We start from the raw sequence: 20,906 nt of genomic DNA on the forward strand, positions 1-20,906 counted from the left end.
TTTAAATAGTTTTCTATGATTTCGACACCCTTTTAAAAATGTAATCTATTTTACTACCCACTAAAGACATTACTGTGTAAATGTTGATATAATTTGTATATCTGTATTTATTTATTAATGAATTTTAAAAAATTAATCCAATATAATTTATATACCAAAGGAGGCAACTTTATTACGACGCTATTTTGGGTCGTATCCCACCTTCTGACGTGCGATTGGCCCTAATGCATGAATGGGGTGGACCTTGTATGTGACTAGCTAGTTAAATATCCAACTAAAATGTAGAGCTGGTAACGTCACTTGTTGAGGACCAATAGAAAATCGGCATGGTTGGTCATGGGCTTGGTTTTATGCCTGTTTTAACGCCTTAACTGTCCTTTTCCCCATCGCCTTACGCCAAGGGTAGGGGGGTGTGCATAGGCAGAAACTAACCTATGCTTAAAACTTTCTTTAGTGAAAGTTCATACTTACACTTTTGTGTGTTTTATTTCTCCATTCACCCGCTTATTTGAAGCGCGTGGATTTTTTTTTCCACCTGCTCTTTTTTTTTTTAAAATACAAAAAGCAACGTAACTGTTTAAGGTAAGTAAACCCATTTTCCTTATATGATATATATATATTTTTTTATCTAGTGGTGTTCGTGGCTCTAAACAGTAAATGATGTGTTGCTATCAGCCAAAAAAATGCTACTAGTTTTAGAAATGGATTTTTAGCTAGCGTTAGCTTTGATTGCTAAACAGTTTACGTCGTCAACAAAGAGTAGTTTGTCATTTTCTGGTTTCTCTAATAAAGTATGAAGTTTAACTTACATAGTACTTACAGACTTATGTTGTTGTTTCACTCTTATCTTTATTGTTTAAACTGTGTACTGTCACTTTGGTTTGCTGTGCCATGCTTTGCGTTAGCTCTCCTTTGGTGTGTATGGCAGGGACATGTCTCGACATGACGCCGGTCCTTGCCCTGACATACACAAGGCCTGCTGCTGTGATACGGCTACATGTGGACTCACAAACTAGCACTAAAGCTGTGGAACTCGTGTTTTACACACTTTTAGTAGCAGAAATGTCGCTTTAACTAAAAACGGAGAAACTTTTTGAAGCATATCCCTGTTCTGTGTTCGTCTCATTTCGCCTCCTGTTTATATACAGTCATTGCTCCTGTCCAGTCCAGTTTAGTCCAGTTCAGTGACGGGCATGTGTTAGCGGAAGGCTTGTTGCAGGATCTTGTTAGTAAACTACGCTCACTGCATTTGTTTAACCATTTTTGTTTCGGACTAGATGTCCTTTAAATACACCAGTCTAATATTTCAATTACGTAGCAGACAGAGCCTTGCCTTATTAAAGAGACTAAGATGTTTATCAGAGTTATGTTAATACTTTATACACAGTTTATGGTCACACAGTTAATTCCAGTGTATCTTTTGTTTGTTTGTTTTTTTACTGTATCACTAAGTTTTATTTTCATGTCTGTGCAGATGATTGACACAGTAACAGGCCCTGTGGCACAGCCATTTGCAGCCCAGCTGAAGGCCCTGATTGATCTGGAGGGCCGATACCAACCAAAGCTGAGTGGCTTGAGGTTCATTGAAAGCGCCCAGGACAATGGCCTCAGGATGACTTCCCGACTCAGGGAGCTGGAGGTGAAGGACCTGCTTTCACTGACCAGGTTCTTCGGTTTCAGTTCAGAGAGCTTCTCGCTGGCTGTCAGTTTGCTGGACCGATTTCTGTCTGTCATGAAGGTTTGTAAATGCAGTACATTTTGCTTACTTTCTTAAAATCGTAGCAGTTGTTCCGTTCTCCAATATCCATTTCCCCATCTCCTACAGATTCAGCCAAAGCACCTTCCTTGTGTCGGTCTGTGCTGCTTTTACATCGCTGTGAAGTCCACAGAAGAAGAGAAGAACGTGCCTCTGGCCAATGACCTGATTCGCATCAGTCAGAATCGCTTTACAGTGTCTGACATGATGAGGATGGAGAAGATCATCATGGAGAAGCTCTACTGGAAGGTGAAGGCCCCCACGGCCCTGCGCTTTCTCCGCGTCTTTCACAGCCACGTCCTGGAGCAGCTCGACGCTGAGAGGTAAGGACAGACGGTCACACCAACCTGCAGGGCTGAGCTATGACTCAACGAGATTATATTTACTCTACTAAAATGTGTCTTCTCATATTTGGTTTGAAAGCTAACACTAACCAAAAAAATATATATTTTTTTTAGCCAACAGGCACAGTCCTTTTTGAAATCGTGTAGACTTTTAGACATGTGACAGGGTGTTAGAAAACAAATATGCAAGTCCCCCCCCTTTTCAAACGTTACCTTTTTAAAAAAAAAAAAAAAAAAAAAAAAAAATAGAAATCCTTTTGGTTGGCTTTTTTATCACTATTTATGTAAGCTGTACTTCACATTCAGTTTGCTTTGACACTAAAAGCATTTTTTCCCTTTAGCATGAAGATCCTGAGCCTTGAGAGACTGGAGGCGCAGCTGAAAGCCTGTCACTGCTCATTTGTCTTCTCCAAAATAAAGGTAAGCCAAAACAACTACTCTCTCCACATTGAAAATAATGACTTATTTCAATGCTTTTCTGCGCTTTTCATTAAAAATCAGACTGCTTTTGTCTTGTACACTTCTCGTTTGTTGTTGTATCTCAGGTATAATGTAGGTCATCTGTGTCGATTTGTTTTTAAATGTTATCATAGTTTCTACTTTTTTTTTTCTTTTTCTTAACAAGAGACTGTGTTTGTGTTTCTGTGCAGCCATCTCTGCTTGCCCTGGCTCTCCTGTGTTTTGAGGCCCATGATGAACATGACCCAGAGTACCTTGACAAAATATCTGAGGCCTTGAGCAATCTGCAGCAGCAGCTAAATGTAAGTCCAGCTCTGAGCCTTTTGCTTTAAAGAATATATACGAGCAGTTCAAACTAATCCTTATTTTAAACTGGGCCTCAGAAGACACAAGCCCTTTATGCCAACGTTCTTCTGATTGGTTGCCCCTAGCAGGCAGAAGGTTTAAACAACAGGTCAGTGGGACTTGTGTGCTCATGGCTACACCCGTGTGCCTTATTAGGAATAGGTCCATCTTATCAACATACAGGTCAGAGTAGGAAAAACTATCAAAATGAGCCTTTGCTCAACTCAAACCAAAATGGCTCGTTTTTAACATTATTGCATATTAGTGTTTTTGTCACAGTTAATATAAGGTGGTGATCCATGCAGTGTAGCTTAATGAATTTTAATGCTTCTTGCCAAGTGTTAAGCAGAGAAAGATGCGACTCCTCTTTCCTGCAGATCAAAGACGGGGATCTGGTTTGCATGCGGGAGCTAGTTGGAAAATGCTTGGCTGAGTACGCCACCACTAAGTGCTGCAGGCCAAACGTCCAGAGACTTCGCTGGACTATTTCAGGAAGAACTGCACGTCAGCTGAAGCACAGCTACTACAAGATCACTCACCTTCCCACCATACCTGAGTCAGCTTGTTAAAACCTGGGCGTCCAAGTGGGTGACTTGACATGGAAAGAAAAATTACAACATTACCACTGTTACATCTTTGTCCTCTGACTGGATGTAACATGCAGTATGGTCACCCACTTACAGCTCCAGCTTTATTTTCCTTAGAGACCTTCATCTGTGATGATGGATGTCTTTAAGGAAATGCCCCCCCCTTTTTTTTTTTCTTTTTTTTTTTTTTTATCCCTTAAGTTTGTAATCATATGTTGATCAGACACACATTTTTCTTTCCCTATGACAAGGAGTAATTCTTCCTCAGAAAGGTTGAAGTTTTACTTTCTTGGTTGAGCCGTTTGCACAGGTGTCTAGTATGTTCTTGTTTAAATCCGTACCACGGTGTTTGGTGTTTCCCTGGAACGGGTTGCTGGTTTTAAGCTAATAAGTATAGAACCACCTAGGTCCTCAGTCCACCATGTGGAAGAGGAGGGAGAGGGATTTTGTGAACAGCAAAAAAATGGAACCAAAAGATCGGGCCCAAAGTCCTTCACTCCCACCCTAGGTTGCTAAGCTGTCCTGAATGCACACTCCTACCCAAGGTGATGATTTTTTTTTTTTTTTTGTTAAGGCGAGGGAGCTCTGGTTTGTACCAGGGAAATGAAGCTAGTGATGATCCTGTTATCTACAGCTCATCAGTGTTTGAGATGAAACGTTACCAACGGTTACAGATGAGTTGTTTTCACCAACTCTTAATTTGTGGACACCGTGTGAAGCGCCACAAATATACTGAGTTAAGTTGTTAGTTTTTTAGAGAGCACTCAGAAAACCCCAAAAAAGGTCATTGCAGTGGAAATTCAGGTTGAAATTTATATCGCATTTTCTGTGCCAGTTTCCCTGTTTAGTTTGATTTTAGTGACAAAACAAAATGTGGTCTCAAATTCAAAATGACTGAATACACCATCTGATTAACCTATGTATTTGTACCTTTCAATAAAACTTTATTGAAAAGCTATTGCTGAGTGCACTTTGTTTTTATTAAAACATGTCAGAAAATTCTCTTAACGAGAGTTATCAACTTCCTTTGTAGAGCCTTCCCACTCCCCACATCTGGTTTGCACAAAATCAGTCCTTTGAGGACGAGACCAATGATGTGACAGCCAGGCTTTTTAGTTCGTCTCAAGGCAAATTCTTGTCACAGTAGACCGAATGCATCCACTGTTGTTCTGCACATTGTGCATGATGGGCAGAGGTAACTCCTCAAGCATGTACTAGCATCATGGTATGGGTCACTTCTGTAAGCTGGAAAAGTCTGGACCGCCACCGGCAAAATTCCCAGAGATCTCTGCACCGCTGAAGTCAAATCCAGGATTCTAACAAAGGAAAAAAAAGAGTCAGTAAGACATACTGCTGATTGTTAATCTGTAATTAAGATTTCCTGAGGATAGATGTATCTGAGTTTAAGAAACAGATGTAAGAAGACAAACTCATCACTGAGTGCTCATCTCAACAATTTCCAGAATCACAGCAGTAACACTGCAATGAGTGTTTAATAAAGTCTAAAGACACTTATTAGGTTAGTGATAGTAAATTAGCCACAGGTGTGCACACAAATGGTTGGTAGTCTCACTGTTAGCCCTGCAACAGACTGGTGACCTGTCAGCCTCTCACACAATATCAGCGGAGAGACTTCAGCTCATCCTGATTTGTTAATTAAAATTTAATTTAAATAGTTAAGAAGATGAACTGATGGATGGATTTCTTGATAAAGGGCTTTGAGGTTGAAAGCAATGCCTTCATTAACTTAACAGATCATCACCTTTAAAACATTCTCAGGAATGAGCTCTGACAGCCAGACTTTCAGAACCCCTTACAGGTTTCATTACACAAAATATGTAATATGTTAAAAGTCAGTGACTCACACTGCCACATAATTGCAAGTTAGTAATGTCGCACATTACATCAGAAATCTCTATTGTAATGAGGAAGACATTTTCCAATCTTTCCTTCAAGCTGAAGTGTTACTGATAATCCTACAACTCAAAGAGCATGTCAGCTGCATTTCTGAGAATTAAGGTGGCATGGTTATTTTTTTTCTCTTTAGCCTACCCAGAAATGACCATCACAGAGTTCCCTTGATTATTTCCCTTCATTATTTATGGATTTGCTTCATTTATAAGAAAAACCGATTTATCACAACCTGGGGACTGAGTTATTATTAATGGACTGGGAATGAAAACAGTCAGATGTCTATATTTCAACAATCCAAAACATACTCTCATTACACCTGTCCAACTGCATATCTAATCAGCCAATCACATGGCAGCAACTTAATACAGTTAGCCATACACACATGGTCAAGATGATGTGCTGAAGTTCAAACTGAGCATCAGACCGAGGAGAATAAAGGTCATTTAAGTAACTTTTTTGGAATATTTATATTTCAGAAACTGCTCATCTCACAGCAATTTCCCCACAGACCCACCTGTGGGGTTTATGGAGAATGGTTTGAAAAAGAGAAAATATCCAGTTATTGGCAGCTCTGTAAGAAAAAATATATCGTTGATAGTGGAGGTCAGAGGAGACTGCCCTGACTGCTTCAAGCTGCAGGTAGCAGGAGCTTCAATAACTCAGTTACTACTTGTTACAACCAAGATGTAGAAAAGAGTTTCTCTGGAAACACAACATGCTGAAACTCAAAGCAGATAAACTACAACAGCAGAAGACCCATCCTGTCAGCTAAGAACAGGAAACTGATGCTACAATTCAAGCGGGCTCAAATTGGACAATAGTCTCAATCTCTGCTGCAACATTTGGATGGATCCACGTGGCCCTGTATCAAAAGTTCAGACTGCTGGTGGTGGTGATGGTCTAATGATACTGGAGCTAGGCTGTGGTGTTTAAATTATGCTCAACTTGTACTAATGAGCCCACAGACCAAAACCTGAGTATTTTTGCTGACCATGTCAATCCTGTCATGACCACAGCGTACCCATCTTCTCATGGCTGTTCCCATTAAGATAACACACCATGTCACAAATCTCAAATCAATCAATCTCGAAGCGGTGTCTTGAACATGACAGTGGTCTCAAATGGCCTCCACGGTCACCAGATCTCAATCCATTAGAGTACCTCTGGGATGTGGCAGAATTGGAAATTCACATCATGAATGCTGACAAGTCTGCAGCGACTGTGTGACGCTATTATGTCAACATAGAACAAAATCTCAGAGGAATATTTCCAGCACCTTGTTGAATCTGTGCCATTAAGAATTAAAGCAGCTCTGAAGGCAAAATGAGCTCCAAACCCAGGCAGTTGTAAGATGTGTACCTAATGAAGTGACCAGTAAGTGTATGTAAAGCCTTTAAAAGTTTCCTTTTTAGAAGCTGGTCCTAACCTGGCTGAAAAAGTAGCAGCTGTGCAGTAGAAGAAATGTATTAGGATTACATGCGTACAATATACAACAGTCATTAGGATGTACAGTAGAGTCAACAGTGCTACAGAGGTCAGCGAATCAAACTCACCTCTCGCTGAAACCTCTCCAGAGTGAGTTTTCTCTGCATCTGGTCTTGGACCCAAGCATTCGCACAATACTCCCCCTCCAGCAGCGAGGACCAGCAGTTCCCTGCTTCTCTGTTGGTCTTCATCAGAATGATCCGGATAAGACATTTATCCTCTGAGGAAATGATCAGCAAAGCAAACAATGCATTAAGCTGGCTCTCATTAAAGTCTAATTTAGTAATGTCTCCTTTCTATTTGACCATTTCTAATTCAACAATGACATAATACAAAGGGTGAACATAAAGCCCCCAGTAACTTAACATAAGTAACATAAAGACATGAATGGATGAATATCACAACACAGCCAGTCAACAGCAATCGTTAGAGTTATAAGGATAGTTATTAATTCCCTTAATATTTCTGTGAGTGTGTCACTTACCTAGTGTCCATGTGGCCTCATCTGATACAGTTGTTCCAAATAGCTTTCCCTGGCAAAAGAATAAAATAAAATAAAAAATGAATAATATCAGTTTTATTCATATCAGCACACCTGGACCTGTTCTTGGAAGAGTTAAAAGACCTGCACATGACCAGAACAGGTCTAGCTGCGTTACAGCACAATACAGTGAAGTTACATACTCTTTACGTACACACAACAGCCCGACTGATTTCATTGTACGGTATCAAAATAGGCGACACTGCTGATTAACTGTGACGTGGACTTTTAGGTCCAACTGTGATAAGTATGACGGAAAGGGGCTACATGAATGGTCTTACAAGGCTGGATTGGGTTTACTGGTTAGTTCAGTCACTGGGTAAAAGAGGGTGAGAGTGGGGTGGAGCTGGAGGATAAACCAGGAATCGCATTATCTTACTTTCTGCAAATAAAGATCACAGCATACAGGTTATTCTCGGGACCTGGGAGTCACTTTGGTGCCCTACCTTGAATATTTCCTTTCCCTTGACCAACAGCTCGATGTCTCTGGACCCCAGGTGACACTTGACCTCTTTAGCAGTGGTCCCGTGAGGCACGTTGACTTCAATGAAGACCTCATCCATGGTCTGGTACCAAAAGCCCCATGGCGTCTTGCAGGGGACGACACCGCTCCTCTCCTCGAAGTGTACCGACATGCTACGGCTGCACGCCGGCTCACGGGTCGGCTAACCTCCGCTGACCAGCTTCCAGCGTGAAACCGAGCAGGTCGAAGATACGCTGGAGGCTTGCTGTGCGGTTAACTGTTACAGTTGCCTATATGTTTTGTTTTGTTTTTAACTTTAAAGGTCTGTTTTTAAGTTGGTGTATTTTACCTCTCCCTGTGGTGTTTTCCCCTCACAAGCTCCAAATTTCTTCTTCTTCTCAGTCTCGGTGTCATTTCCGGTTGTGAAAATCACGGAAGCTGCAGCGCCATCTACTGCCTGATAGGATGAACCAGTAATTAGAAAACCTTGCTCCTATGAGACACACCATAGACTCTTTAGCTAGGATTTTTCTTTCTTTTTAATGTTACTGAAATGTCACGTGTTGTATTTATTTCCTGTTTTTAATGCTCCTATTTTAACTATTATTAGTTAGTTATTTTAACTAAATAAAGCAACTAAATCCGGAGTTTTTCTAAAAATGGAGTGGATTTTCTAATCTGTTAATTAGATTACACTCCCTGCCTCGTTGATTCCTGTGTCCATATGCATACCTACTGGTAACTTTAGCGACACATAAGCAGAAATCCTGCTCTGAAGTGGCTCTTTTTTCTTTTTCTTTTTTTTAATTTTATGAACTTGTGAAACCTGATTCAAAACCTAGGATGGCCGTCCCTTCATTAACTTTAGCTGCTTTTATCTGCTGGATGAGGTAAGTCCTGTCTGTGGAGTTAAACGTGGAGCAGAAAGCAGTGATCGTGCGAGTTTAAGGTTTGATTTTCTCTCTGCAGTCTAGGTAATGTATGGGGAAATGAAAAGATATACTCAGACAACATCACTCGCATTCTGGACAGACTTCTAGATGGTTATGACAACAGACTGCGACCCGGTTCTGGGGGTAATTTAAACTTTATGTCCTAATACCTTGCTCCTTCGAGATAAAGACATTATGCAACAGCACTTTTTGTGCTCTTAGGTACATTTTGCTTTTGTTAAATAATGTTGCAGGCGGTGTCACCGAGGTGAAGACAGACATCTTTGTCACCAGCTTTGGACCTGTTTCAGATGTTGAAATGGTAAGATAGTACTTCTGTCAGGAAGTGTGTATGTGCTGACTGTGGGAGATAATAGTGCTTCAGTGACCAGCCTTATGGGCACTCTGCCATGAGACCATCTAATGAGCTTTAATCTGTTTGACCAGCCCTATAACTCCGTTATTGATGGCCTCTAAATCAATATGACAACATGTCAGAGAGCGAGGATCGCTGAGTGGATTGATTAATGATTATCCGGGATGAGTGGCATCCATCACTGCCTCATCGTCTCCCCTCACCTTTCACTCTGTATTGAAATGTCACCTCGGTCTTGTGCGTGCTGATGAATGGACGAAGATAGAAATTTCATTCTTGAATCTGGGATTGTAGTTGTGGGTTTTTTTTGTATCAAAACAATATTACGTTTGTGCCTCAGGAGTACACCATGGACATGTTTTTCCGCCAGATGTGGGTTGATGAGAGGCTGAAATTCGAGGGCCCCATTGAAATCCTGCGGCTGAATAACCTCATGGTGGACAAAATCTGGACGCCAGACACTTTCTTCAGAAAATCCAAGAAGTCCATTTCCCATAACATGACCACACCCAACAAGCTCTTCCGCATCATGCAGAACGGGACTGTCCTTTACACCATGAGGTGATTTTTCACAGTGAACGTGTAGTTTTGTTCTTTGTTTTTTTTTTTGTTTGTTGGAGCAGATCATTTTTGCTAAACACAAGACCAAATCAGAACATTTATCAGAGACTGATCCCAGCTCCTGCTTTCAGGCTCACAATCAGTGCAGAGTGTCCAATGAGCCTGATGGATTTCCCTATGGACGGCCACTCCTGTCCTCTGCGGTTTGGAAGCTGTGAGTATTTCAGACCAACGCTAGCATCCAGGAATATCCAGATTGATAAATATGACCAAACCTTGAGCATGTTGATGTGATATTTTCTTCCTGTTTTAGATGCATACACCAGCAGTGAAATTATATTTACCTGGAGGAAGGGACCAATAGCTTCCGTCGACTGTCCCAAAGAGTCAATGAGTCTTCTGCAGTACGATCTTGTCGGACAGACTTTGTCCAGGGAGATATTCAAATCAAACACAGGTAATGCAAAATAAAAAAACAAATCTATTTTCATAAGCAGCCTATTATGGCCGTAGCCACATATACAAGCATAATTAAAAGATCCACAAGTGTTTATTAATGTTTGAGTAGAAAGGGGTCAAATGAGTGTCTGCAAGCCCTGCACTAGTGTCCATTACTCCCCGCAGGAGGACGATATATAAAAGCAAAGACTTCCTTGAGCCACCATCTAAGATGCTTAAGTGGTTAGGCCCTAATGCGTACTGTGCACCTTAATAGAATAGAATAGAATAGAATAGAATAGAATAGAATAGAATAGAATAGGCCTTTATTGTCATTGTACATGTACAACAAAATTCTGGGTGCTCCACATCAACTGTGCCGGAATAAAATATAAATAGTAAACCGCTTAAAAACCATGTAGAACCCCAGTGGATGCTCAGGCGGGGTGGGGGGTGAGTTTTATGTGTGTGCATTTTCTCTTTTTACCAGGAGAAAGCCTCCCTGCTGTGAATCCAGCACATTCCTCGAATGGAGCAGAAAAGGATGAGGCAGGCTCCAAAATGTAGCAATGATACACATTTAAGAAACACAGAGTGAGACAGAGGACGTCTAAATAAGTGTGTGTGAGCGTGCATGATGCAGCACGTTTTCGGTCTGTGAATGTCTGCATGCATGTGTTCAGACAGAGCAGGGCAGCAAACACATAGTGGCACTGCATGCTCTCCGCCAGCCCCCACCTCACTGGCTCCTTCCCCCTCTTCCTCTTTCCTTCCTTCCTTTTTTTGTCCCACTGTCTTCTCTCCTCTCTTCCTATCTCCTCTTTCTTTTGCTCCCTTAGACTTAGCAACCTGTTCCTGTCCTGGCAGCATCAACAACTGGTTCTTTCAGCTGCTATTCCCTTTTGAAGGGCAAGCAAGGGCATCTGTTCTGTGCGACCACGCTCTGTCCCTCACACTCGCTGTCTTCTCACGTGCTGTTTATCTTGCAGGTCACTACTCTGTGCAGGTGGTCTATTTTCACCTCCAGAGGAAGCTGGGCTACTACCTCATACAGACCTACATCCCTCTTATCATGGTTGTCGTACTGTCACAAGTCTCTTTTTGGATCAACAAAGAGTCTGTTCCTGCACGCACAGTTGCTGGTATGCCCCCTCTTCCCTCATGCCCAGTTTGATCTAATCTCCCTCTGCATGTGTGATTCATGAATACTCTGCTGCCCTTCAGGCATCACCACAGTGCTGACCATGACCACCTTAAGCATCAGTGCCCGCCAGTCTCTACCTAAAGTAGCCTATGCCACGGCAATGGATTGGTTCATTGCTGTGTGTTTTGCCTTTGTGGCGTCAGCTCTCGTCGAATTTGCGGCAGTGAACTACTTCGCCACCTTGCAGGCCCACCGTCTGAAGAAGAAGGCAGCCAGACAGGAGAAGCTTGAGGTCCTGGCCACCGGCAGCGATGATGATGACACAGTTTCGGTAAGCAGTTTTCATATTAAAATGTAGAAAAGCTGTATATAACTTCTTTAAAGGGGAACCCTACTGATCTTTCCACCAGAGGGCCTGATAAATGACTCAAAAATGAGCAAATTTCATTGGGGTGAGAACAGAATGAATCCTCTTTAGCCAGCTCCTCAGCTCTGTGGGATAATAGTTACAAGCGACATTTACTGTTAAGAGCCAGTGTGGCTGGGGTTTACTGTGGGTAATGCAGTCACCAGATAGTGTTAAGAAAGATGAATGTGAAGAAGCCATTTCTGAATCTGAACCACCTATTTCGATGCGTTTTAAAAGTCACTGTCAAGCACTAATGCTTAAATGTTTGGGGTCAATTAGAAATGTCTTGCTTTTAAAAGAAAACTACTTTTTACATTAAATCGATCAGAAATAACAAAAACTGATAAATGGAATTATTAATCATGATTTTTAATGCATATGTGGGTGGCATATCCAGCAATCGCGACACTAATGGCACTTTCATCATCTAATGCAAGTTTATAATGCTGAAAACATTACACTCACACTAATACAAGCGACGACACATTTAGTGAGTGAGCGTGTGAGAATTCAGCCCCTGTGCTTACACTGTAGTTTTAAAAACCCCACATTTTTGTAGAACAGTCATTATTCTTGATGTGAGAAATGAAGGCTATTCATGTGGGACCCTGACATAAAACCTCTGGTGTGTACTACTTCCTACACAGAACAGGATCGCGGTTTCTAACCTGAAAAAAAAGAGAAGTGGAGATCTGAGCAGCCGAGTCTTTAGTCTGAGAAACGAACACCTCACAGGTCCTCAACTGGCAGCTTCATTAAAGTGCCAGATTGTAGTGGTTGGAAAGAGAGTAGTACACTCCTTTGTGTGAATTTTCTTTTGGGCACAATTTCTTGTGTGGTATAATCTTCATTCACTTGGAAAAAGACCAAATTTATTTTTTCAGTTTGATTGTGAGACTCTAATCAACTCCACAGGGGCTCAAGGTCCAGACAGTCCTCAGTGGAGTTATCGTAAATGAGAAAAATTCTTTTTAGTGATAAATCAACCTTTACATTGGATAAACATAAAACAGGTAACATAAAATGTCAACAGAACAAACAGGCTTTTATAGATATTCCAATAAAATCATTAAATCAAGGATTTATAGTTCTAATTCCATCAGTTATTAATTGTTATATTAGAACAATTTGCTTTTCTTTCAAAACCATGGACATTACGGAGTAACCGTAATGCTGAGAGGTAGTGTAAGTCTCACAGTGGTGTAATGGAGCAATTCTAAATATGTAGTTTAGATTAACCTGATCTTTTAAGAGATAATCCATTTTTTCAGCAAAGCAATAAAGCAAAACTGTATACTGTATGTTTTAAAGGCTATATCTGGGAATGCACTTAGTCATTTTGTTACTAAGGAGGGATATGTTGCCAAGATGCAGTGAGTTTCCAGTTATGAACATGGAGACTTGTATACCCTATAGGCTACATCTTTATAGCCAGTTTCATGAGTTGACTGGATAAGTGTTGTCTTAAAAAAAATTTTTTATAGGAACACAATGCTCAGTTACATCATCTTTTCCGCAGTGTATTTACAGCGCTAATAATGGCGAATCTTTAGGTACAGAGCCTCTGAGTCTCTAGTTGATGCAGTGATGTTAGTGACGAGGAGACAGTCAGCAGCTGCAGAAGCAGAAAAAAGAAACCATGTCACACACACGGCTCTTTTTCTATGCATTTCCAAGTAGTCCCCCTGCCTCTTTCGCTCTTCTCACTTAGGGCACACCATGCATTAAAAAGTAATATGGGCTGTTGTGTACTGTCATCTCTGGGCTAGCTATATACTGTCTGCTTTATGCTAATACAGTAAGCCACCCCGGTGTCCTCCTGGGACCTGCCTCACGTGTAGATCTCATGGTTAGATGCTCGCTTTAAAAATAGCTTCAGTGTGAGAACAGAGAGCAGCTCCAGCACTCCTCCCCGTGTGATCTCACAGCCATCATATATGCATCCTCAAAACTTCCTGCTGCTTCCTATAGAAATGTAGAGATGCATGCCATGGTGAGAACGCTCCTGTGGAAACAAACCCGGCTTGCAGCCTTGCATACACGACACTAACATGTTAGCATGTGTTCCCATTTATAAATTTGGAGGTTAAAAATCTGCCCCATCTCTCTTTTTTTCTTTTTTTTTTTTACATCCACCCCCTCCCTTTCAGTGATTACCACAAAACCAACACTTACCTCATTTTACCTCTTTTCGCTTTTCCACAAAATCATTCCTGCTACTCCCCCCATCAGTCGGACAGCAGCCCCCGGGAAGGCCTGAAGAGGAGAAACCACTCAGTGAGCCGCAGTGAGCCAGGAGATATTCCCCATCTGCCCATTTTTCTCCAGCAGGGCTCAGCCATTCCCCAAATCCCACAGCTGGCCGGCACCAGCCCTATTGATGCGTATGCCCGCATCCTCTTCCCCCTTTCCTTTGCTCTCTTCAACTTAATTTACTGGTATATCTATCTGGTCAAGGACACAATGGAGAAGCCCAGGTAAACATCCTGTTCTTAATTACACTGGTACATCTATTTTTGTCTATTTGTTATGTCTAATAGGGCAAAGGCAAAGTGTATAGAAGTCCAGACATTTAAAAGGTAAGTAATCATCAATAATTCGTGGAAAAAAACAAGGTGGAAACGAAATGCGTGATGCCAAGCATGAGCTTATTCATCTGTGCTAGAGAGCTCCATTTTGGTCCAGACACCACTAAGCACAAAACTAAGACACATCTGAGTACATCTGCTAAAGGCTGCACTTTTATTTCAGTACATCAGAGAGGAAATGGGCACCACTGGCTTTTGCCCTAACATGATAAATACATTTTCCAGTTCAACAAAGAGTTTCTCTTCTTTCCTTTTCACGCTGCTTAAAATAACAGGTATAAATAAAAGACATTGATTTAAATTAGACCACAGTCCCCTTCAAGATGGTCTCCTTGAGCAGCCCTGCATCGTTCCTAGCGTTCCTGCTATTTATGGAGCTCAATATTCAAGTTCTAACCTTCATTTTGTGGATAATTACAAGCGACAGGAGTTTTTAAGCAGATGACTCCACAGAGCGCAGCCAGGGCTTTCACAGGGTTGGATCACAATGTCCTGAGAGGTCTGAGGGAGAACATGCGCCGTTGTGCTAACAGAGGATTCAAAATGCAGGGGTTTTAGCCACAAGACACAATCTGCACTCACTCTACCCCAAAATGAAATTTTACTTCAACAGTGCACCTTAACAGACTCACACATGCCAAAGGGTTTGGACAGGACATCTGATCTGGGGAGCAATCTAAACATAGCGGGGGACATAAAAGTGGTGCAGCGCTGCACAAGTAGACTGTGGGTTTGCTGTTTTGAATATATTCGTAAAGATTATCCAGACAAGATAACCTTATGAAAAAGACACAACCTTTCAAATCTATTTCTCCTTGTTTACATCTCAATGTAAATGGTTAAATCCTACCTTCTGAGTCATGCTGAAAGCAGTGAAAATGGCTGATATAGAGCTGGAGGGTATCCAGTATTCTGCAGATGAAGTTAAAAACATCTTACGGTAAACAAAAAAAACAAAAAAACGTGTACACGCATACTTAGTCCGTGTCTCAAAAAGCCACAATCCTGTCTTGCTAATATAATAGTTTCAGTGGAACCATAACTACCCACAGTTTTTGTCAAACACTCATCTAGGCAGTAAAGACATCAATAATTTCTAATGCTGAAACAGCCCCGGGAGCTGTAGGCGAAAAAGGAAAAGAAAAAAAAAGGAAAAGGAGAATGATGTTAGGTGGCGTTGCTGCTGCATTGATGCCAGCGCTGAGGCTTTTATCATCATCATCATAGATTTACAATACAACAACAGGCTGGACTCTCAGCTAACTTGAGAGGAAAGTAATCACGCTCTGGTTTCTTTTAAGTACGGTTTACCTGAGGGAGGGTGGCTGTGTTAGTGACAACAAACCTAAGTTTACTTTGTGCATCAACCACACGAACAAGCTTCTCTTCTTCACTTTCCCACCTATAAGTGAGCCGCTTATAGAGCGCAAAGCTCCATGTCCAAGAAGGAAAAAGAGAGGTACAGTACAAAAAGACAGAGAGAGGCTGAAGGAGAGATGGTGGGGGAGAGATCTGTTATGTAACACTGGGGAGTGCAAATCTGCTCATCATGCTTCTCATGTTCCTGTCAGAGAATTTTTATGGTTGTTTTGTTTATAACGTTCTGCAGAATAATGAGAGAGACAAGATGGAGAGCATGAGAGCAGCTGCATCACATCTCTCCCCCTTTATATTTTCGCCATGTCTCTCGTCTGCTACTTTTTTCTTTTTCTTTTTTTTTAAGGAGAGGACAGGGAGCATGGTAACAGTTTTGGCTGTGCAGTATACTGCAGAGAGAGCATCTCTGAATGTGGAAACAGAGAGGCTTCTGTACACTCTGCTCACCCCCCCCCCCCCCCCCCCCTCCACTCTGCTGTATTCTGGTGTTGCAGGGTTATGGAGCTAGACTGAGAAGACCTGGAAAAGGGCATGTGCAGCCTGAGAGACCTTCAGCATCCAGCCGGCTTCACCTCACCCTCCTCTGCCTCAGCGAACAAGCTCTCAGCATTCACTGTGCTCTCATCTGACAGAGGAAATGAATCAGAAACTCATTTATTCTCCCGCTGCACATCTATTCATTTCACAGGCTATGACCACTGCCCACTTGTGTTCTGATCAGTAGCTGAAGAGCCGCCCTTTCACGGGCCTCGGCCACTTTAAAACCCCACCGAGGCACACATGACAACTTCTGAGACCCCCGGACCGAAGCTGACGACACACACACACACACACACACACGGTATGCATGACGCCCACACACACGCACAAACCAAGAAACACATCAAAAAGATGTGGATGATATAATCTATGATGGCTTTAACTGGTGGTGATGCAACAGTGAACCAACACTTTCAGAAGCCTGCCCTCTACAGAAGCACAGCTCCCACTACAACAACATCAAAGGCAATTTAGAGGAGGCTGCATCCCTCCTTGAAGGCTCAAAAATGTACTGAAACCTGAAAAAGAAGAAGAAGAAGAAGACGAAGACTTGTGGGCTTGTGTTTTCCACCCCACATTTCTGCTTTGGTGCTCCCCTTGCATTTCCAGAAGTACAGCAGGTCCTCTGGAAACACTGCAGGGAGGAGTACGATATATACCCATGGGTGATGGTGGTATTCTTTTCCTATTTTTGTATGTACGATGCATAAAAGATAGTTGTGTAAAGGTAGGCTCGTGTACATGTGATGGATTGATTCTGTTTTTCACCACTTAATATATCCGGTAAGATGAAAACAGAGGGAATAAAGTTGTTCTTAACTTAATCTGACCATTTTAAACCCTGCAGTTTTTTCCATTCTTCGACCTTGTCAGGAAATAGACAAACTCATCTGCCGTGTAATCAGCACGAAGAATAAAAGCAGCCTAAACGAACGCGGTTGTCGGTGTTTTCACTCCTGCCACAAACGCTTGTTTCTTCATTACGCACATTCACTTGTCCCTTTAATATTTTTCTCTGCAATGGAAACTGCTCATCCACCATCATCAGTCTCCACTCTTTGATCTTGGGCTGGCTGCACGCATGCGCCCCTCATTGGCTCCTCTGCACTGTCTGGAGTAAGTTGGATGTGCGCTCCCCTCACTCGCATCCCGAAGGCGCCTCAAAAACTGTTGCGATGGGGAGGATCAGGAAAAACCACTTTGGGATTTTGACTTTTTCTTTACTAGTGACTTTTGTGTGGGCTCAAAGGTAATCTCGTTTTTTGCGTCTGTGTGTCTTGCATGCGATTTTAGCTCTGTGAACGCGTGCCTGGCGCGTGACATTAATGCGCTATTTTTTTAATATGTGGTTCTTTTCTTGCATTACACCACCCTTTTCTCCGCAGCATCAAGGATATCAAAGATCCGAGCAATATGCCTCTGGTAAAAGAAACAGTGGACAGGCTGATGAAAGGATACGACATTCGGTTGAGGCCAGATTTCGGAGGTAACGAGCAAATTGAAAACGGGAATGTCATGTTTTCACGCCCTCCTGACGTGCGATACATGTTTAATGAATCGCAAAATCTGCTTTCATTTACATAATTATCCCTTCACAGTCAAATAGGCCTTTCCGATTAGCCCAAGAGAGATGATGTGCATATATTTCATATGATGATGGGGGGCTTTTAACGTGATCGATACCGCTCATCAATGTTTGATTACGCCGCTAAATAAATGAAATTAACATCATTTAAGCTCATCTGTGTATCAAGCGTGTAGGGGTTTTTTTTCTTGATCGGGCTGATGATGCACAAGCCTTCTGTAGGTGCGGGGTTCGGAGAGGAACCTGCACTGGCGTCACGAATTTGTTAAAATTTAAATGATGGTGAGAATAATTCATGTCCCGTGTTAATGCCTCCTTTTTCACCACCCCCTTCCTTCCTTCACAGGTGCCCCGGTTGCTGTGGGGATGAATATAGACATAGCCAGCATAGACATGGTCTCAGAAGTCAACATGGTAGGTGAATCTTTATTATCATTACCGCCCGCTTCATGTTGCCAAATGTACCTGGCACGGCCGCTATATCCTCTGAAGTGAGCTATACTTATCATGGGGGCAGTATACGTGATGGAGCCAGGTCGTTAATTACATTTAGAGGTGGGGGGGATATAAAAAAAAAATGTGAAGGCTTCCGTCCCCCCTCCTACTACCCCAAACACATCATCGCCATCCTCTCCTCAGTCTCCGCATTTGCAGTTCTGGTGTGTTGCTGCATTTGAATTCAAAACACACACTCACTGGCGCACTCGGACGCACAGCCCCGGCTGCGCGCACGGAGAGAGCTGCTTCTGTGTGTGTGTTTGTGTGCGTGTCACTGCTTCACGTTGTCAAGCCTCGGTGCTGTAATTTTGTTGCCTCTCTCTCACACACACGCACAAAACACGCAAAAAAGAAGGAGACCTAGAACACCACCTTTCCTCTAAATGCGCATAATTTCGCTCTTTTTAATTCAACGGCCAATCTCATCATCAACCTCTACACAAGCGATCTCCCCTCTATTTGTCAGATGACGTCAGCAATTTGTTATTAATAAATGTATAATCACACGACGGTGGAAAAGAACCCCCCCCACCACCACCACCACCACCACCATCACACATACACAAAAGAAGGAGGGTGTGTGTGTGTTTTAGTTCGGGGGTGCACAAAGATGTAGAACTTCTGCGACTTGGAGATAGGGCAGATGGGTGGGTGGGGGGGATTTAAGCAGCCCATGCAAGAGCACCACCTATTGATCCGTGTGACTGACAGACAGACGGACCACTGCAGCACACATGACACTGCCAAGCAGTTTAAGCTACTTCACTGCAGCTGTAGGGCATCAAATACTGTCTGCCTCCATTGTAAAATTAGTGGTTTTGCTCATGGGAGGAGGGGGTGGGGGGTAATGAAAATATTAAGGCCATATTGAAGAAATCCGAGTGTGAGAAAAGATGATTTCTAAAGCAGCCTCTCTGCAGGGCAACATAATAGATGTGTTATATAAGAGCGTGAAAAACAAGTTTGCCACCAGGAATGGAAGGAGGTGTGTTTTCTATCATTAACAGAAGCTTTTTCTTTTTTCTTTTCCTTTTTTCTGAGCTGACGTCTAGTTCATTTTGCTTGTCAGATTTTGATTTGGCAGCCCGTTAAAGCCGCTGTGTCTGACGGTCGTTTGAAAGCGGACAGAGTGGGCTTTCTTTCTTTTTTTTCAGCAGATAGATACGACAGTGATGTGAGTTTGCTTTGGGTGGGGAAAAGCACTCAATGGTCAGAGCTTCTCCTTTGATGGAAATGATTCATTTTGGTGGAGGATGCTGCCAGAACGGAAGTGCCTTGGGGGTCCGGGGAGATTTGAAATAGAAACCCCTCACCAGCTTCCGCCTCTCCTTGTCTCTCTCCCTCCCTCTCACTCCCTTCCACTTTCCCTTCTCCATCCTTCCCTCCCACCACATTGACTGGATCCCTGGATGTGACTCTGGACTCAGCAGCCATGTAATCTACCTCTGCCTTGCTCCAAAGGGTTATCTTACTTAAGAACTAGGCATCTATGCAGGCATTCATCTGGAAAAAAACACTGCTTCATACATCCATGTGTGTGTGTGTGTGTGTGTGTGTGTCTGTGACAAAACACAAAAATGAGCGCAAACAGTGAATGGCGACTGACGTCATGCAACTCCCCGTGGCTATGAGAGAGCATTCATCTCTCTCATTTCTCAGAAAAGCTCTCCCTGCCAAATCGGCACAAGCGTCCCTCTGACACGACAGACAAATTTAGACAAAAAGAAAGGGAAAAAAAAGTCTAAGTTCTTGTGGACTTGTGCTACGTTGTGAAAAATCCTCCTTGCAACTTACATAACACGCTGGAATTTCCTCCTCCTCCTCCTTCTATCTTCACGTCCGGCTTCTCTTTGGTGCAGTAGAGGATAACAGCAGTTGACAAGATTGATCTCGGAGAAATCAATAATATCACCGTGCGCCATGATCACGAGGATGGAGTTGGTGACCTGTGCTTGGTGCAGGGCTGCTTTGATCTTCCTCATCAGGGGCAGCTTGCTTTTAAGATTAAAGTGCTGAGAGGGAAAACAACAAGGAGAGAGAGAAGCGAGGATGAAACTGGTGATGAAGGCGGCGAGGAGCGGGGTGGGAGGGATGTGAGGGTTACTGTGATCAGTTTCGGTATCTCCTCTAATGATATCTGCACACATGGTGTGAGCTGAACTAAAGTTGCTGCAGACCTTTGTGCCAGCACAGAAGATCAGGAGTGTCCTTCCTAAACGCACTGGCGCTTTTTTCCATTTTGACATCTAGTATTAGCACACGTGTGTATTCCTTGTCAGTTATTTTCAGCTTCCCCACTGAAATTATACAACCTTAAAACTTGTATCAAAACCCAAGATTTTTGTGGCAGAGTCACCTAATGAAATGGAAATTTTCTGCATGCTTGTGCATAATTCCCCACACTCTTTTGGAGGTCTGCTGTATTTTAAAGTAATCTATGGGACCTTTGTAGTCCAAGGTTTGGCTAAAAACCACAAGTTTGTTATGACTTTGGTGCAGGGTAGGGGGTTAAAAACAGAGCAAATTAGATGACTGCAAATGTGCATCATGCAGTCTTGTCTAAA

The 20,906-nt window shown here is 42.5% G+C and overlaps 4 protein-coding genes and 1 long non-coding RNA gene across 7 annotated transcripts in view; 3 read left to right on the top strand and 2 right to left on the bottom strand.

Moving 5' to 3' along the window:
• The first annotated feature begins 356 nt into the window (after window positions 1-356).
• On the top strand, window positions 357-4,449 carry ccng1 (cyclin G1). The gene is made up of 6 exons (XM_082557992.1): window positions 357-582; window positions 1,475-1,738; window positions 1,826-2,079; window positions 2,442-2,520; window positions 2,751-2,861; window positions 3,282-4,449. Exons 2-6 carry the CDS (start codon window positions 1,475-1,477, stop codon window positions 3,471-3,473), a joined length of 900 nt encoding a protein of 299 aa, XP_082414118.1. The 5' UTR covers window positions 357-582; the 3' UTR covers window positions 3,474-4,449.
• Window positions 4,450-8,334, bottom strand: nudcd2 (NudC domain containing 2). The gene is made up of 4 exons (XM_082558003.1): window positions 7,878-8,334; window positions 7,375-7,423; window positions 6,959-7,110; window positions 4,450-4,807 (listed from the first exon to the last, which is right to left on the bottom strand). Exons 1-4 carry the CDS (start codon window positions 8,064-8,066, stop codon window positions 4,724-4,726), a joined length of 474 nt encoding a protein of 157 aa, XP_082414129.1. The 5' UTR covers window positions 8,067-8,334; the 3' UTR covers window positions 4,450-4,723.
• A 34-nt stretch (window positions 8,335-8,368) lies between these two features.
• gabra6a (gamma-aminobutyric acid type A receptor subunit alpha6a) lies at window positions 8,369-17,210 on the top strand. The gene is made up of 10 exons (XM_082557979.1): window positions 8,369-8,784; window positions 8,864-8,970; window positions 9,081-9,148; window positions 9,543-9,763; window positions 9,895-9,977; window positions 10,077-10,220; window positions 11,191-11,343; window positions 11,426-11,676; window positions 13,987-14,231; window positions 16,214-17,210. The coding sequence occupies exons 1-10, from the start codon at window positions 8,738-8,740 to the stop codon at window positions 16,230-16,232; spliced, it is 1,338 nt and encodes a 445-aa protein (XP_082414105.1). The 5' UTR covers window positions 8,369-8,737; the 3' UTR covers window positions 16,233-17,210.
• Window positions 11,809-20,351, bottom strand: LOC309720844. Of its 2 annotated transcripts, none has more exons than XR_014280579.1 (3): window positions 20,137-20,351; window positions 13,930-14,010; window positions 11,809-13,369 (listed from the first exon to the last, which is right to left on the bottom strand). It is a non-coding gene; the product is annotated as an uncharacterized lncRNA (long non-coding RNA). The 2 variants fall into 2 exon arrangements; XR_014280580.1 differs by having other exon boundaries at window positions 11,809-13,719.
• gabrb2a (gamma-aminobutyric acid type A receptor subunit beta2a) overlaps window positions 17,358-20,906 on the top strand; it is a 33,260-nt gene continuing 29,711 nt past the window's right edge. For both annotated transcript variants that reach the window (XM_082557963.1, XM_082557964.1), the window contains exons 1-3: window positions 17,358-17,508; window positions 17,645-17,745; window positions 18,191-18,258. In XM_082557963.1, the coding sequence (XP_082414089.1) occupies window positions 17,435-17,508; window positions 17,645-17,745; window positions 18,191-18,258 (243 nt within the window). In that variant the 5' untranslated portion in view covers window positions 17,358-17,434. The remainder of the gene's footprint in view (window positions 17,509-17,644; window positions 17,746-18,190; window positions 18,259-20,906) is intronic.

The sequence above is a fragment of the Aulonocara stuartgranti genome (genome assembly GCF_965226115.1).
Source record: "Aulonocara stuartgranti genome assembly, chromosome: 2".
NCBI classification, from domain to species: Eukaryota; Metazoa; Chordata; class Actinopteri; order Cichliformes; family Cichlidae; genus Aulonocara; species Aulonocara stuartgranti.

What these genes read in the sequence shown, in the direction of transcription:
- ccng1 (XM_082557992.1), top strand. Translation starts at nt 1,475, where the DNA reads ATGATTGACACAGTAACAGGCCCTGTGGCACAGCCATTTGCAGCCCAG. An exon ending in GATTTCTGTCTGTCATGAAG is followed by an intron (nt 1,739 to 1,825) that starts GTTTGTAAATGC and finishes CATCTCCTACAG; the next exon opens with ATTCAGCCAAAGCACCTTCC. An exon ending in GAGCAGCTCGACGCTGAGAG is followed by an intron (nt 2,080 to 2,441) that starts GTAAGGACAGAC and finishes TTTTCCCTTTAG; the next exon opens with CATGAAGATCCTGAGCCTTG.
- nudcd2 (XM_082558003.1), bottom strand. Translation starts at nt 8,066, where the DNA reads ATGTCGGTACACTTCGAGGAGAGGAGCGGTGTCGTCCCCTGCAAGACG. An exon ending in AGGGAAAGGAAATATTCAAG is followed by an intron (nt 7,424 to 7,877) that starts GTAGGGCACCAA and finishes TTCTTTTGCCAG; the next exon opens with GGAAAGCTATTTGGAACAAC. An exon ending in TGGAGAGGTTTCAGCGAGAG is followed by an intron (nt 4,808 to 6,958) that starts GTGAGTTTGATT and finishes TTCCTTTGTTAG; the next exon opens with AATCCTGGATTTGACTTCAG.
- gabra6a (XM_082557979.1), top strand. Translation starts at nt 8,738, where the DNA reads ATGGCCGTCCCTTCATTAACTTTAGCTGCTTTTATCTGCTGGATGAG. An exon ending in GCTTTTATCTGCTGGATGAG is followed by an intron (nt 8,785 to 8,863) that starts GTAAGTCCTGTC and finishes TTCTCTCTGCAG; the next exon opens with TCTAGGTAATGTATGGGGAA. An exon ending in GATATTCAAATCAAACACAG is followed by an intron (nt 10,221 to 11,190) that starts GTAATGCAAAAT and finishes TTTATCTTGCAG; the next exon opens with GTCACTACTCTGTGCAGGTG.